Source organism: Rhinolophus ferrumequinum, chromosome 12 (assembly GCF_004115265.2).
Source record: "Rhinolophus ferrumequinum isolate MPI-CBG mRhiFer1 chromosome 12, mRhiFer1_v1.p, whole genome shotgun sequence".
Lineage (NCBI taxonomy): Eukaryota > Metazoa > Chordata > Mammalia > Chiroptera > Rhinolophidae > Rhinolophus > Rhinolophus ferrumequinum.
Window position 1 is genome coordinate 58,851,421 of NC_046295.1, and position 17,241 is coordinate 58,868,661.

Here is a 17,241-nt window from a genome sequence, read left to right on the forward strand (position 1 = left end):
AAATAAAATGATAAAGGTATAAACTTTTTTAAAATCTTATGGTTACCACAGCAAAGGAAAGAAATATAAATCCCAGATAAAAATCAAATGTAAAAGCACATCTAAAAGGCGGATCTAGTGACAAGGTAGGTCTAATTAAAAAGGTAGGCTAACAACAAACTCCTCTTGGATCAACAACATACTTCATGGAAGGAGAGTCAACAAGACAGAGGCAAAGACATAGCTGTACTTTTATCAGCGGATATTTGACACAGAAGTTATTTACATTTAATTTTCAAGCAGCTGTAAAAATCAGTTATTTGATTCAAAGTTCAAAGCAGTTAGATCCCATGTATCAGAAGTTCTTTGGAAAGAAGACTACAGTAGGTATGTTGAAAGCAGAAAAGAAAAATAATTTAATGCCTCATAGTTAGAGATGAACAAAAAGTTATAAAAATAATAGTATTCTAGAACCAAAAAGTTTAATAGTGTACAGCTACCTAGACAGAGTATTACATATCACTCTTACATATTTGAATAGACTCCAAACATATTAAATTATTTTAGTACTTATAGTATTGAAAATTAATAATTTTAACTGAGTTTTAAAAATCTGAAACTAGGCTTCATTCTGTCTTGTAACAAAAATAAAAACGTGTGAAATTGGTTTTGGAAATAACTTTATCAAAAAAATTTTACGGTTTTTGATACAAGTGTACCTTTTTCCTGTCTGGAAATTTCTCTGTCTATTACACTATCCCTTCACTTGCCTTTACAATCAAGCTTGTCAATAACAACAACAACAAACTGCAATCATTGACTCCGAAAAAACTGAAGTTTATTTACTTACTTTCATTATACATTGCCAAAAAAAGAATATTTTAGAGCTTGAAAGATTTGAGAGATAAATTTAACACAGCAACAAGTACCTATCTATTTGACTCTTTGGTTTACCTGGCTGATCTCCTCATTATGATTATAAAAAATTACCTGTCCCTTTCCCATTTACTTGCTAAAAACTTTTCTTATAAATAGGTGTTTTACTGCCTCCTTCACATCCTTGTTTCTGAGACTGTAAATTAAAGGATTCACCATGGGAGTCACCACCCCATAAAACATGGATATAAGTTTGTCAGTAGCATCCAAATCATCTGAATGAAATGTCTCTTTAGACTTCGGCTTCATGTACATGAAGAGAATGGTCCCATAGAAGATGATCACCACAGTCAGGTGGGCTGAGCAGGTGGAGAAGGCTTTGCTTCTCCCCTCAGAAGTATGGATCTTAAGGATGTTGACAACAATTAACGAGTAAGAGACGACAATCAAGAGCAGGGGCATCAATGTGAACAAAGTCGTGGCCACAAGCATGATGAACTCGTTGCCTGAGATGTCTGCACAGGCCAATTTCATGACAGCCAGAATTTCACAGGAGAAATGATTGATGACATTATTCCTACAGAAAGGCAATTGTACTACAAACACAGTTTGTACGGCAGAGTTGACAACTCCTATGATCCACGACCCAGCTGCCATGGGCACATAGGAATCCTTGCTAATGATGACAGGGTATCTCAGAGGGTAGCAGATGGCCACATAGCGGTCAAAGGCCATCATGCCCAGGAGCACGCACTCTGTTGTCCCCATGGCCAAGCCAAGGAACATCTGTACTGCACAGCCAGAGAAGGAGATGGTCTTTCTTTCTGAGAGGAAGCTCACCAGTGTGGGGGGAATGGAGGTGGTGGTGTAGCAGATATCCAGGAAGGAGAGGTTCCCCAGGAAGAAGTACATGGGCGTGTGCAGGTGGGGGTCCAAGATGCTGATGGAAATAAGGGTGCCATTGCCCAAAAGGATGACCACATACATTATTAAGATTAGCGCAAAAAAGAGTAGCTCAAGCCTTGGGTAACCAGAAAGCCCCTTTAAAACGAATTCCACCAGAATGGTTTGGTTTTCCCAGTCCATACTTTCTCTCTTTTACCTGTAAATATTCAAATAATTTACAAATAATAATAATAATTTCTTTACTATGCTAACTCCAAGTTCACTGATACATAAATATTAAAGTTTGCCGTGAACCCAATGATAAGAAGGAAGAAAGAAAATAGAGAAGAGAGAAAAGGTAAGGGAGTGAAGAAATAAAAAATACAGGAGGAGAAGTATGGGGGAGAAGCTCTTTCTGGACCAGCAACTTTGTGAGGTTTTATTCATACATTACATCATTGAAACCCTACAGTTATTATCATTTTAGAGATAAGGTCAGATGGAGAAAGACAAACACCATATGCTCTCTTATACATGGAATCTAAAAACAAAAAACCACTAAACAGGGTCGTAGATACAGAGAACAGATTGGTGGTCATAAGAGGTGGGGGATGAGGGAGGAAGGAGAAATGGGTGAACTGTTTTGTTTTGTTAATAAATTGAATAAAAATTTTTTTTAAATAAAGATAAGGAATTTCTCTAAGTTAAACTAAGAGAGTTTAACCTAAAGTCATGTAATTAATATGTAGCAAAGGCGAAGGTCAAACTCAAGCCTGATTGTCTTCCATAATTATCTGTTGTTGTTGTTGTTGTTTTGATGAACTGCAAAAAGAATATGGAATTCATCATAGCAGAGATTGGGTTAGTTAACTTGTTAAGGCACCCTACCTCCCAGGTCAGGGAAATTCAACAGTACCCCACCGTATACTATGACAATACTGAAAGAAGGGCGTCAGTGCAATGGGAGAATGGTCGGCAATCAACCCAGCCAGTGTTTATTGGGTGCCCGGTTGCCTAAAACACGGGTGTAATTCATGTGAAGTCCAATAATCAGAAGTATTTTTGTTACAATGTAATGTCCTTTTTCTGGTGACATATAGAGTAATTTTAAATGTTTTACTTTTTAAGTTATCATATAGTCAAATTGATTTTGTCTCTTTTAATGTACAGTTCTATGAATTTTAAGACATGTATAGATTCATGTACACGTAACTATCACCATAATCAGGACACAGAACTCTTCCTTCACCCTAAAAACTCCCTTATGCTATCCCTTTATAACCACCCCTTTCATCCTCTCATAAATCCTGGCAAAGACTAATATTTTTTAACCTTCCAGTTTTACATTTTCCAGAATGTCATATACATGGAAATATGTGAGCCATTTGGTTTCTGGCTTCTTTCACAAAGCCTCTGAGATTCACCAGGTTGTTATTTCTGAGTAGTATTTCATTGTATGACTGTACTACAGTTTATCTATTCACCTGTTGAAAAACATTTGGGTTGTTTCCAGTTTGGGGCAATTATGAATACAGCTGCTATAAATATTTATGCACAGATTTTTGTGTGAACATAGTTTACATTTTTCTAGGGTAAATATCCAGGAGTGGCATACTGGATAGTATGAGACATGCATATTTAAGTTTATAAGAAACTGCCAAACAGTTTTCCAGAGTGGCTCTATCACTTTTGCATTCCAACTAGAAACGTATGAGAGTTCTAAGTATTTCCCATCCTCATTGACACTTGGCATTGTCAGCATATATATTTTTTACACATTCTAATAGGTATGCAGCAATAGTTTATCATAATTTTAATTTACATTTCCCTAATGACTATTGTTTGGTTGGGCTTTTGTTATTATGGTTTGTGTTGGTTTTTGCCAGTCTTATGTTCTCTTTAATAAAGTGCCATTCATGTCTTTTGCTCATTTTTAATTGGGTTGTTTGTTTTCTTATTGTTGACCTTTGAGAGTTCTTTATATACTCTGGCTATAAATCATTTTGTGGGATATGTGACACGTATACTGTCTACAAGGCTGTGACTTGTCTTCTCGTTCTCCCAATGCAAACATCTTTAGTTACCATTTTAATTGGTTGCTGCTTAAGTCCAATTAAAAAAAAGACTACCACCTCAGGTGATTCCCCAGAGAAATATCTACTGCCATCACCCAGAAATCAGAAAGGGTAAGTTTTGCATTCAAAGACCTCAGAAATTGTGCCTCTCCACCTGACCCTCCCCACACACACACAAATTTCCAGCAAATATCCTTGTTCATGGACGCAGAATTCATTTAAAGTGCTCTGATTCATTCACAAAACAAGTAGACACTTAACATGTAGACTATTTCTCCTTATTCAGAAAACTTGGCAAAAATTTTAGGTCTAAACCAAATGAATAACTTAAATGTATTTCAACCAGCTTCTAATTACCTATTTTTGCCTTTGGCCATTATTAGAGTACTTTTCCTTTCATCCTATTTTGTCCTTATTTCAACCAATTCTACCTTTTATACTTTAGGATTCTTTTATACCCTAAAGATACATGCTTCTTTTACTCTGAGCCCCAGAGATTCACCTTCTTAATGCTAGCCACCCAAATTCCAATTCCCTGGTAAATGATAACTGAGAAGCAGTTTCACTCTGTAAGCTCACTTTGTCTACTGAAAAAAACATGCAATTTTAATGAAATTGAGATTTTTACTGACCTGCAAATGTGCTTTGGAGCTCATATTTATACAGAAAGGTCCCATAAACAATACAAAACTTCTATCATGAAGACACAGGATGTTAAAAATATTACAATATAGTAAATACAACTACACTCTCCACAGCCCCAACCACAGAGAGCAGTCGGCAGCTATCGAGTTTGGAGGGAAACATGCATTGAGATGGTTTTCAGAGTGGACAGGGAGAAGCTCAAAGCAGCACCCAACAAGAGGGCGTGGGGCAGATCTGTGCTGCAGAAACAGCTACAAGGGACTCCACTTCCATTGCCCCAGCTTTGCTTCTTCCCAAACCTACCCTGCCTGGAGCCCTGCGCCCCCTTAAAGCCGGAGCTTCAGTCCACACTACTCCACTCAGTCCTCACTAAAAGCCTTTTATCAATGGGTTGGATCAATGACAGGCCTCTCTGGCTTTGGGCAGAACACATGGACTCACACTCTATGTGCTTTCTATATGGAGTATGCCTGTGTATGGCCAGCAGTGACCTCAGGGCTGGGGTGCCTCATCCATGTCCCCTCTGCTTCCAGGCCATTCACTAGCTATGTGACCTTGGGCAATTTACGTAACTTCTCAATATCCTTACCTACAACAGGGGATTTGAAATAGCCTCATCATTGTGTTCTTGGGAGAATAAATAAAACAATGCTTGTATAGCATCTAGCATAAGGTAAGCACTATTTTGGTTTCCTACAGCTTTCACTGACTTGTTTGTTTTTCAAGTTATTTTACATTTCTGCCCCCAGTTTCATGTTTCTACAAGAGTACCTTTAAATTTTTACTATCAGACCTGTATCTGGACTCTTCTTACCCAACCAACGCACTGATTTTCATCACATCCGTGGTATGACATGGATGCATGTTATACCAAACTCTACTCACTTTGTAACGAAGAGTATTATGCCACTGTAGCAAAGTCCAATGGCATTTAAAAGAAGGAACTCAAAGGTTGACATTGTTTTAAAGAAAGGCTACTTGAATTCATTCATCTAAAAGTTGTGTGTGTGTGTGCTTGTGTTGTGAAATATTATGTCTAAAGTTACCATAGGAATACATTACTAACAACAACAAATTTAAGTGTTCAAAAAAATCCCCAAAATACTCTTGCAAACATAACTATGAAAGTCAGAATTCTTTCTTGTTAGCTAAGAACTCGTATTTTCCCTTCATTTCCTTTTTTACATAGATCAAAAGAAGTATCCAAGAACAGGTAGTAAAGTTTTCCAAACAGCACCCCAGTGAGAGGCTCCACCAAGGGCTGTCTGCTCATGATTAGCGTTAGACAAACATTTGCTAAACTGAACCACAGAGAAATGAATTAGTGCTGTGAAGTAAATTGTTACAGAATCAAAACTTTGGTGACACCAGCCTACTTAACGTTCTGGATCAAGAGTGCAAATCTGCAGCCAATTATACATCAGCAACCTCATTGGACCAGTGAGAAATGACACCATTAGACGTGTGTAGACACTTGCAATGAACCAAGGGCCAGGAAATTATATTCTAAATTATTCTTTATTCCCAGTAAAATAACTTCTAGACTTAAATACCCATTTTGGGGATATTCAAATTACTCCAGATTTCAAGTTACTCTTTTGGTCATATTTTTCATTTTTTCACTATATCCAAGAAATTCCTCTTAGATGTTTTCATTCCTATTCTCTGTAGACTCTCTATATGGTAAGAAATATACTATCTCCAAAACATATGGCCTATGTTAACTCAGTTCACTGGATTGACATCCCTTTGGATTTGTGTTATTAGTATGTTTTCAGCAATTACCTCTAAGTAAAAGGTCGACTTGCCTCCTAGGTTGCAACACATAGCAGATTGTTTTGCCTTGATCTTCTATTCGCAGTCTTTCGTATAAAATTTTCCATGAGGTTGAATTTCTGAAGGTGTTACCAGAGAGGAGCCATCATGTCACAGGATTTCTTATCTGGAAAACATTGATGGCAAAGGTACTATTTCAAAATTGTTTTAAAACCTTCTATATATTACAACCAAATGTGATTGATTACAAAGGGAGTACATTTTGGTTTTGCTAGTTTAAAAGTAAGAGGAAAATGAATATTTGAGAATATGGTAGATTTCATTTGAACTTCAAGCCCAGGCAGAAACGCCACCCCATTGTGAAGATCCAGGAAATTCTCCAAAGAATCTTCTCCTGACTCAGGAAGGCCATTTACGTATTTCTTGCTCTCAGAGACTTATGCAATTTTCTAAGCCATAACTTTAAATTGCTTCAGGGACAAGATGTTTAAAACTTTGGAAAACTTCAAGAATAATCCCCGAAAGACTTAATTATATTAGATGCATTACTGTATTTCAAATTACCAATCAGAAGTTTTGAGGATGTGTCTTATCCCATTCTCAATATATTATCTTACACTGCAGAAATCTTCAATCCAAACATATTCTAATGGCTTTGTCCAGATCTTTATTCATTCTTCCATGTGTTATTTATATTTTATTAAATTTATTAGGGTGACAATGGTTAGCAAAATTATATAGGTTTCAAGTGTACAATTCTGTAATACATCATCTATATATCTATCACATTGTGTGTTCACCATCCACAGTCAGTTCTCCTTCCATCACCATATATTTGACCCCCTTTACCCTCATCTCCCACCCCTCTCCCCCATTTCCCTCTGGTAACCACTAAACTATTGTCTGTGTCTAAGAGTTTTTGTTTATTTGTTTGTCTTATTCCTTTGTTTCTTTCTTAGATAATATAGTAGAAAGAACTTATTTAGCTACACTAATTATTGGCTATTAAGAATAAGAACAAAAACTTATAAAGTTCTAGACATGGTTATAAGAAAAATATATATATATAGTTATAGTTTTTTAATTGATATTTGTTAAATTAATGACTGAAGAGAAAGTGTTCTATTGTATAAAATAATCTAAAAATTATTGCCTTTGACTCTGAAATTCAGAACGAATATGTGGTTATGTGACTATGAGTGGCATTTTGACATGCACAACAAATTCAGAAACTTTGAAACTACAATGAAAACGTAGAAGCCATCAAGCTATTTGATTTTCTTATAACTCTACAACCTAATATGTAACTCAATCCCACTCCATACTGTGTACGTCTCCAAAGCATTCACCTAAAAGACACAGACCTATCACCCAAATTAATCGGCATAAAACATTATCTATATAATTTAAACAACTAGGAGGTATTGATGAATATATACATTCCAGGTCCTCTCAGCCATATTCTGCTTCTATAGACAGTGCTCTCCTTTACTTGAACTGCTTCAACCAAGTAACAAATGCAATTTGTTCACCACAAAACCACTAACCCCGATAAAACAGACTTTGACTAAAGGTGTAAAGATAATGGGGGGTGGGGAGGACTCATAGCACTGAACAGGAAACAAGTTAGAACTGGGTGTTCAACATCATTGTTTCTGCAGTTCAGTGACATGATCACAAGGAATTGCTTCCTGGACATCTTAGGTCCTGCCTGGTCTGCCACCGTGTAGCTAAGCTTCTTGCCCAAGAACAGAGCTCTTTACCCGTTTCTTCCTTTCTTCTCCCCAAGTCCTCAAAATCCTATGTCCAACGTTACTTAAGTGAAACACCTAAATAAATCACTTCAGAACAATGTTTCAAGGAAATGAAATTACTCTTTTACTTTTCTTGACAGAGAAGTTTTGGTTACTATTAATATTTTTTTTCAATCTATGTCATTAATGCTAGGATATGGGGCATAATTTTGTAAAGCCAAATAAAGCCCTCCACCAAAAATTTGTTTAGAAAGCTATAGTTATTTGTTCTGTTATCACCTAGGATGTAGAAAATATCTTATTGGAGGGCAACTCAGTCTCAATGTGCATTCTCTAGACCTAAAGAAATTGCTTAAATTATTTAAATTGAAAATTTGCTTTTTTTTTTTTACTATGAGTTAACCTTTCCAACATAATTAGGCATCTGTTTCAATTTTTTTCTTTTTTTAAATTATATATTTTTTTGTTATTCACATGTATCCATACTTATTTTAGAAACGTGGCTATTTCAGAAAAAAATACCATGGTTAATTTTTGGACATATCTTCCCAACCTCTATTATGCATATGTTTTATTGCTTTAGGTTTTGATTTTGGAAACAATGTTGGACACTACTTTTTGGTTTTCTTTCACTTAACCATGTTAATGTAAGTATTTTTGTATTAATATAAATTCTTCAAAAATATTCTTTGAGAGTTGTAAAATAGTTTATCAAACAATGTACTGTGATGATTTCATAATTCCCCATCATCAAAATAGACAAGTATGAATAACTGGTTCAGAAGGTAGCATGCAAAGATAGCACAATTATCGAAAAGTCCAAGTCCTGTGGGAAATAAATAGCAGTTTGTCAAATACTACCCATAATCTTAAATTTTTTCATTTCTTTTACCTAAACAGATTATGAGACTCCATCTTATACAAGTAAACAAAAATGCAGGAAACATTTTAAACATAAAGTGCATTCAACACAGTACTCTCTTGAAGGATGAACGACCTGGAATCTCTCAATTGCTTCTTAAAGAAGTCACTCTGGCATTACAAGAGAAATATAAATAATGGCCTCTACTCAATAAGTTAGATTTTTTTAAAGCATTAAAAGCGATAGGTGGCTTCCTAGAGGAATGTGCAAGTAAAATCTTTTGGCAGCAATCATTTTTGAGGTGTCAGAGTACCAAATACACTACCCTCGTCTTGGTATAAAGTAACTATTTTCCTAAAATAACTTCCAAATATGAATAAACATTTTGGAAAAGTTAAAAAAGGAGAAATGGTATTTGACCTGATTCATACGGTCCCTAAAACAGCTTCAGTAGAGACTCCAGAATACTGATGGTTGTTCAAAGCCTCTATCATGGTTTTATTAGCAAACTAAGAGTAGATTGATTTTGCCCCTGGAGTAAATCAAATTCCAATCTTAAACAATACTGAATAGGAGTGCATCTTGGCCTATACACCTTTTCATGCTCTCTCTGTAAGCTCGCATGGTTTGGCACAGCATGGGTTGAATAAGAGTCCTCTTTTCCATAGCCAGTAGGATTATAAATTTGCTTCTCTGCTGACAAAATGGTCTGACCATTGTTTCCTTGGGAGCAGCATAACTTGTTGGCAAATAACTATCACAAGGCAAATCCGATATCATCTCCATTGTTTGAAAATATTGAGTAGTAACTCATCCATTAGATCAATTAATTTATTTATCTAGGGATATATTTTGCAGCTGTGGTAGGAAATCATGAGGATGCAGAGCTGTTTTTAGAAGGATTCTGTGATTCATTTACTATAAACAGGAGGGTCACTTGCTAACATTCACTCTTTAATTTTTTTTTTCCAAATTAAAAACATTAGCTCCACACTCTTTGGAACACAACTCAGATGCTTTAGCTGACCCAAAATGTCTTCTAAAAACATATCGGCCCTAATTGCAAATCAACAAGTTGAATGACTTTCATATGGACAGCCTATGTGCAATTTGGTTGCTTGTATATCTAAAATCTAAAGAACAAGAAACTGTTTGCAATAAACTATACAGAAGTTTCACCTTCAAGTCTCACCAGGATGTTTAGTTTCACATTGTGTCGTCTCCAAGTACTATTCTACACACAGCTGAAGCACCAATGGTGCTCTCCGAGGTATTGGAAAGAAATGATCTAAGAGGCCCGGCCACTCTTGTGTGCTCTGTAGAAAAGCGGCATCATCCTCATCCAGTGACAGGTTCATAAATGCAGATCTCAAAACCCACTTCAGCCCCACTCAATCAGAATCTGTATTTTACAAAGATTCCTCCAAGTGGTTTACATATATACTAAAGTTTGAGAGACATCCCACGAGATCAGTGGCTCTCATCCTTGGTTGTACATTATAATCATCTGGAAAGCATGATTTTTTTAAAAAAAGATGCCTGATTTCCACCATTTACCCAACTTATATAATGTTTGGATGATAATAAAGTGTAGTTTAAAAATACATGATATTTAAAACCAGGGAAAACAGATTTTGAATAACAGCTTGCTCACTTACTATGATTTTACATAAATTTCTTTCTGGTTTTCATTTTCCTCAGAGAATTATAGTGATAATAAAATAAGTAATGCGTGTAAACACATTGGTAAACTATAAAACTCTAAACAAATGATATTGTTAGCGACTGTCATAAGTGTAAAACCAAATATATAAATCTTCATTGAAAAAAATAAAGCAGTTTCTCTACGGATTTTTAAAGTGGAGTTTGTGGATCAACTGCATCATAAATAACATGTTTGTTAAAAATGCAAGTCACTCTTCCCTGCCTCAGACTTTGTGCATCACAATCTCAGGAAACAGAATACAGAAGCCTGCGTTTTTAATAAGTTACCAGTGTAGCTCAGCTGCTCTACGAGTATGAGCTAGAAAAGGAATTCCACAAGCTAATTCACTACTCCAGCTAGTACTCACATATTTGTTTGACCTCCTACCCCAATTACCCCTCACTTTATGTAATACCACTCATTTAACTCCTATGTTGTTTCTTTTTCTGGATTATTCCAGGTATGAGAAAGGAAAATGGAAAGGACCAATGGGACAACTAAGATCGAGTTCATTCTGAGTGATCTTTCTGAGTACCAAGGAATCAACAAAAGTTCCTTTTTGCCATGTGTTTAGTGATGTACCTGGTAATCCTCCTGGGGAATAATAGTCCCTTGAGCATCTTAACCTTCCTAGAATCCCATCTCCACATACCCATGTACTCCTTCTTTGGTAGCCTCTCTTTGTTGGATATCTAATACACATCTCTTTTGTCCCCTCTGTGCTGACAAACTTCCTATCAGAAAAAAATCCTCATTCACAGGTTGTTTTATATAAATGTCTATCTCTTTATGTAATGGGGTCCATCCACTAAGTGTGTGCTCCTGTCAGTGGTAGACGGCTTCTTGATGGCCATCAGCAAATCTCTGAAATAGCCCCTCATAAGACACAATCACCACTGTTATGGGGATTGAGCAGGTGGAAAAGGCTTTTTCTTCCTTCAGCTGAGTTGATTCTCAGTACAGCATAGATAATGCAAATCTGGGAAACAGAAATTAACAGTAACGGACCAAATGAAAATATTACACTGCCTAATACTATTACAGTCTCAGTGAAGACAATATCTGTGCAGGCCAGCTTCACTAAGGTAAATATTTCACAAAAACTACTAATGATATTTCTTCAATAAAAGAACACTGGTAATGTGAGTATATTTTGTGACAGTACATTGAGAAAGCTTAATCGCTACGCGATAGATGCCCATATAAAGGAGAAAGCCACAGCACGGTGGCTCTCTTCTAAGAATAAGTGCTGGAGCCAAGCAGGACTTGAGAGACAGAATTATGTGGGCATAGAAGGAAGCCTTAATTCTGAATTCACAGAATTTTTCCATTGGGTACATCTTATTAGTCCTTCTATCTATATTTATGCTTGGTTAAAATAGATCCCCACTGCCCTTATTAAATAAATACGTAAGCCTTGTTCTGACTCCTGACATCCTTCCTACATGCCTCACAAATCAAGTCCATGCCTTCCTTTGAAAATATTCTGTTGTGTTCTTCCCTAGGGACATCTGTCCCCACTTTCCACTTGGAGAAATATTACGTACCCTTCAAACCCAAGTAGAAACGTTTATGATCTACTCCTGAAAAATGATTTTCTGTGATTTTACTGCTTTTAGTTTTATAATAGATTTTATCACAATGTATAATTGTTTTATTCCAGTTTACCCCATTTCTGCCAGTGGATGGCATAGTGCTCGAGAGCAAGATGCAAAGCCTATTTGTCTTTTCTGATCCATTTCAGCAAAACGCATTGATTTTTCCATATCTGGGGGTTTGGGTCTTGGAGTGAAAAAATATGTCGGGAACATCACTTTTAAATGTTTTTCTTCTTCTGAAAAATATCATAAATTCTTCCAAGTAGCACATAAAATCAAATTATACCTGGCAGCACAAAGTAACTTTTTCTATTTAGTAAGAGCGAGTCTCACTTTCTCAGCAGAAGCATTTGTGTCTGTGACTTTCTTTTCAGGTATTTTGTCTTTTCATTCACCTGAGCATGATAAATGCATCGCTTCACTGGTATATTCCATATTCAGTTCAATCAGACAATTTCCAATAGATCAATCAACTAAACAATAAGCATTTTATTTATTGGACTCCTACAATGGACCTAAAAGCACTTACAGGAACTATGGAATAACACTAGCCTATGAGGGACACAGAAGAAATAAAGGATCTAGTCCTTGCTATCAAGAAACTAACAAATTATAAGTTAATGTGGCCCATGTTTCTAGTACTCTAATGTTTTCAAACATTTTCACATGGAAGGATTTCACTGGCTAGCCACCTCACATTGACCAAGTTGGATTTTAATAATTATGAAACTGAATTTCAGAGGATGGGTGAATTCAGTGATTGTCTAAGGCATACCATTTGACCCGAAGTCTCTTTACAATGTTCATTACATTGTCATACATGAACATATTTATAAGCACAAATGAATATATGTAAAGCAATGTGAATACTGAACAGTTGAGGGGAAAATACTGTAGAGTGCAGGGATTAGTCATGAAAACATACATGAAGCACCTTGTAAAATTTAAACCCAACTTTAGAAAGAAGGACCAGAAACATGAGGAAAGAATGAAGGCAGAAGCTTGCATCCAGGAGTCAAATTGGCTTCTGCACCACATGAAGTATTTAAACAATACTATCCTCCAACAACATAGAAGAAAATAGACTTTGATGCACGATTAGAGGCATTTTTTCTCTCCGACTTAGGTGCTGGAAAGATCTTCCACTCATTAAAAAGGACTAGAAGCCCTAGGAAAGATGCAGAGGTGAATATATATATATAGTCAGTATCCATATATCAGAGCCAATTCTGGTAAAGCCTAGATTTCCTAAACCTGTGGAATTTTCCCATTGATGTTACTTTCTTTTTCTTCTCTGTTGCTTCTATTAGTTAACGTGAAACTTTAAACCAAGGGATCATGAATGTTATTTGAGAAACTTTATTCCACAACCAGTCAGGAAGGGAATAGAAACTCCAAGGAACTGGGTAGGTCTCGGTACTCTGAAGCCTACAGGGAGGGAGAGAAGATAGGCTATTGTCTGGCCAAGGAAGGTAAAACAGTCCTGGGAATTCATCAGCAGGAAATACACTGCTTTATCCTCCCCAGTGCCAAAGTGATCTTTCTAAAACTAATCCAAAAGCATCAGTCTCTTTCTTGTAACTCTTACTGGATTCTATTGCCTACCTTAGTGTTTTAAAATTCTTCCTAGCATCAGACTGTTTTTTTCCAAATAAAATATTATGTGGAACCCTGCAGCATATAAAACAGACAAAAACAGAGCCAGATAGAGGGTTAGGGGTATCAAAGATCTGACTTCTTAGAATGTGCTCATCTGTGTGGTAGCCCTGATGTACCCACCTGAGAATAGAGGGTGACGACCTCAAACCTATAGAGATTGGCTGCTTATCTTAGCATCTGAAACCCTCACAATTTGGCTCCAAGCTGCCTTTCCAATCCTCTCCCTTGTCACAACATCAACAACACAACCGAAATTCAACCAACTAAACGGGTAGTGCATTCATAGTCATCGTGCAACACACATGCTGTATTCTCTGTCTGAAAATTTCTTCTGCACAAGAATTTTTTCTGCACCACTGGGAGAATTGTTTTTCCCAGTTCAGCAAAGCAGAAATGGCCCTTTCCATTCCTAGGATTCCCTCTTCCAGGAGAAACTTACATATTCCCCTGTAACAGCACTTCACACACTGCATTGTATTGTGACCCACTAAGGTAACCAATGTTATGCCCAGTCTCAGCATGGTGAGGCTGCAAAGAAAATGGAATCCATCAACAAATGTCTGAAAGAATACTGTGCATCTTTACTGAAATTTCCAAAAGACAACGAGGAAGGATCCCAGAACACCAGCATCAAATCTTCCCAGTTAGCCAGTTTTTTCCTTTCCTCTATATTTGCAGTATCTATTTCGGTATCTCCCAAATCTATCTTCAAAATCTCTAGAATGTACTGCTTTCTTCCTCATTGCATTATCCCCTCTTTCTCACTGTCTGTTTTTATTTCTTTCTTAGAGATGGTCCAAGCCCTCTCACATGATGCTTAGTTTATCCCATTAGTTTGTCCCATTTAAATGACTCTGTTTAGCCCAATAAAGACCCAACACACTATGAATGCAAACCAAAGATCCAGCTTAGAAGGTAGGGAGAGGAAAAAGCTGTAAATATTCTTTAATATTTTTGCCCCCAATTTATGTGTCAGTCTGTATTCCACAAGACTGTGTGCTCCTCGATTATGTTTTGGTTTTTGCTTCCATGTTGTTTAGTTTTTGATGTATCACCAATAGTTATCACAATGCCTGACGTAAAATAGGTCGTCAGTAAATACTGCTTGATTGCATAATTGAAATAAGGAAAAATGATTGAATGAATGAATGGAAAGCTCATATTCTAAGGAAATTCATGCAACTGCAAAAATACCTAATTTGTGACACTCTACACCCATTATCCTCATGTTCTCAGAAAACTGTGCAAGCAAGTTCTTTAAAAACTGAGTCGTGTTTCTTTTTTGAGTCATTTAAGAGTAAAAAATGGTTTTCACTCAAAAATACCAGTGCTTTTCCATTGAAACCCAAGACAGATCAAATTTCCCCATCAGCTGGGGTGTCTGCACAAATTCTTACATTGCCTCAGATACCTCTGCACAGAAGCGTGCTTGCCAGTTTGCAGCCAAAAGGAAATCAGCCCTAGGAAAAATAGCTTCATTTTTCTACTCTTGTCTCTCTATGAAATATACACAGGCCAGGTACCTAACCCCCTAAATTGCTCACCCTTTCCTTCTAAAGGATCAAAGACTAATCTATTATGAATTATTTAATGTTGAGTTCATACAGCACTCTGACCTTCGCAAGGCAATTTCTATTTTATCTTCCTAAAAAAAGATATGAGACTATAAAACTGATGCACATAGAGGATAAAAGGTTAAGCTAGTAAAATGGTAGTTCCTTTTACATAAGATTATAGAACTCATCGTTCCTGAGTTAAACTAAATTCTGCTATCCATGAGAAGGTGGGTGGTTTGGATGAGAATACTTTTACCCATAAATTTCTATCCCTTTTCTCCTTAATCCAGTCATGAAGAGGAAAGGTAGGTCCTCGATTTTTCTCACACTTAAGTACCAGGAACAGAAAAATGGGTTTCAGGAATTAATGGTACCACCAATCCTCGTATTTATTTTGGAACCTCCAAGTAAGAACTAGTCCTGTGTTCAGAGTAAATGAATTTTTTAAAAAAACAGCATTCATATTCCCTCTGAGGAGCATTTCCAACACAGTATAATCTTCACAGCTGCCTTCACATCTCTGTTCCTCAAACTATAGGTGAGAGGCTTAAGCATAGGGGTCATGACCCCATAGAAGAGAGAGATGATTTTGTCTGTGACTTGTACTTTGCCTGCACCAGAAGAGTCTTCAGCCTTGGGTTTTACATATATGAACAGGATGGTTCCACAGAATATAACCACTGTTAGGTGGGCGGAGCAGGTGGAAAAGACTTGGCACCTTCCCTCTGCCGAAGGAATTCTCAAGATGGTGGAGATGATGAAAATAGAGGAAACAAGAATGCAAAGAAAAACCATATTAGCAAAAACCATGCTAATAACATTTATGGAGATATCAGCAAGGCTAATGTTAAGACAGCCAAGATTTCACAAGTAAAATGTCTACTGACATTATGCCCACAGAAAGGAAGCTGCATTGCAAGAGAGGTTTGCGACAATTGACACCCCCTGCAATCCCGGAGTCGTGGGCACATATGAAGCCTTGCTCAGAATGATGGGGAATCTCGAGGTTGCAGGTGGCCATACAGCGGTCTAATGCCAACATGCTTAGAAGGACACACTCTGTGGCTCCCATAGCAAAGGAGAGAGATGTTTGCACTCCACGTCCAGAGAAGAAAATGGTTGTCTTTGAAGTTAAGAGCTGCTGAGAAATAGGGGACTGGAAGAACTGGTGCAGCAAATGTCCAAGAATGATAAGTTACTGAGGAGAAAGTACATGGGGGTGCGCTGGTGGGAGTCACAGACGCTTACAATAATGATGACTCCATTCCCCAGCAGGATCACCAAGCACATAAATAGGACCAGCACACAGTAAATAGCCTCAAGCTCTGGGTAGCCAGAAAGGCCCAGTAGGACAAATTCTGTCACAGAAGACTGATTGCTATTCCCCATGTTAATGTTTTCTTTCACCACAAGGAATCCTGCAGCAGCTAGAATGTATGTGGATCTGTTGAAGCAGTGTTTGCAAGTTATCTGCATCCTGTGACTAATAGCCAGGGGATGTAAAGTACAGCATAGGGAATATAGTCAATGGTTACAGTAATAGCTATGTGTGTTGTCAGATGGGTAGTAGACTTGGTGGGGTAATCACTTTGTGAGGAGTGCAAATGTCTAATCATGATGTTGTTTTACACATGAAATTAATAAGAAAGAAAAGAAGGAAGGAAGGAAGGAAGGAAGGAAGGAAGGAAAGAAGGAAGGAAGGAAGGAAACTATGAAAAGGGAAGAAAAAGAGTTATCGGCATCCTTAAGGGGCTTCCCTTACGAGGAAAATAGACCTGTAACTGGATACACAGATATAGCCTAAGAACATGTTACAACCCTCTAGGCTAAGATCAGTTAGACTTTTAGATCCCATGAAGGAGGCTTTAGCT

At 37.0% G+C, this 17,241-nt stretch overlaps 1 protein-coding gene and 1 pseudogene across 1 annotated transcript; both read right to left on the minus strand.

Moving 5' to 3' along the window:
• Nucleotides 1–900: 900 nt before the first annotated feature.
• LOC117032200 (olfactory receptor 13C2) lies at nucleotides 901–1,957 on the minus strand. Its single transcript, XM_033123521.1, has one exon. The coding sequence runs from the start codon at nucleotides 1,939–1,941 to the stop codon at nucleotides 985–987; it is 957 nt and encodes a 318-aa protein (XP_032979412.1). The 5' UTR covers nucleotides 1,942–1,957; the 3' UTR covers nucleotides 901–984.
• A 13,872-nt stretch (nucleotides 1,958–15,829) lies between these two features.
• On the minus strand, nucleotides 15,830–16,759 carry LOC117031548 (olfactory receptor 13C7-like; annotated as a pseudogene).
• Between the last annotated feature and the right edge of the window lie 482 nt (nucleotides 16,760–17,241).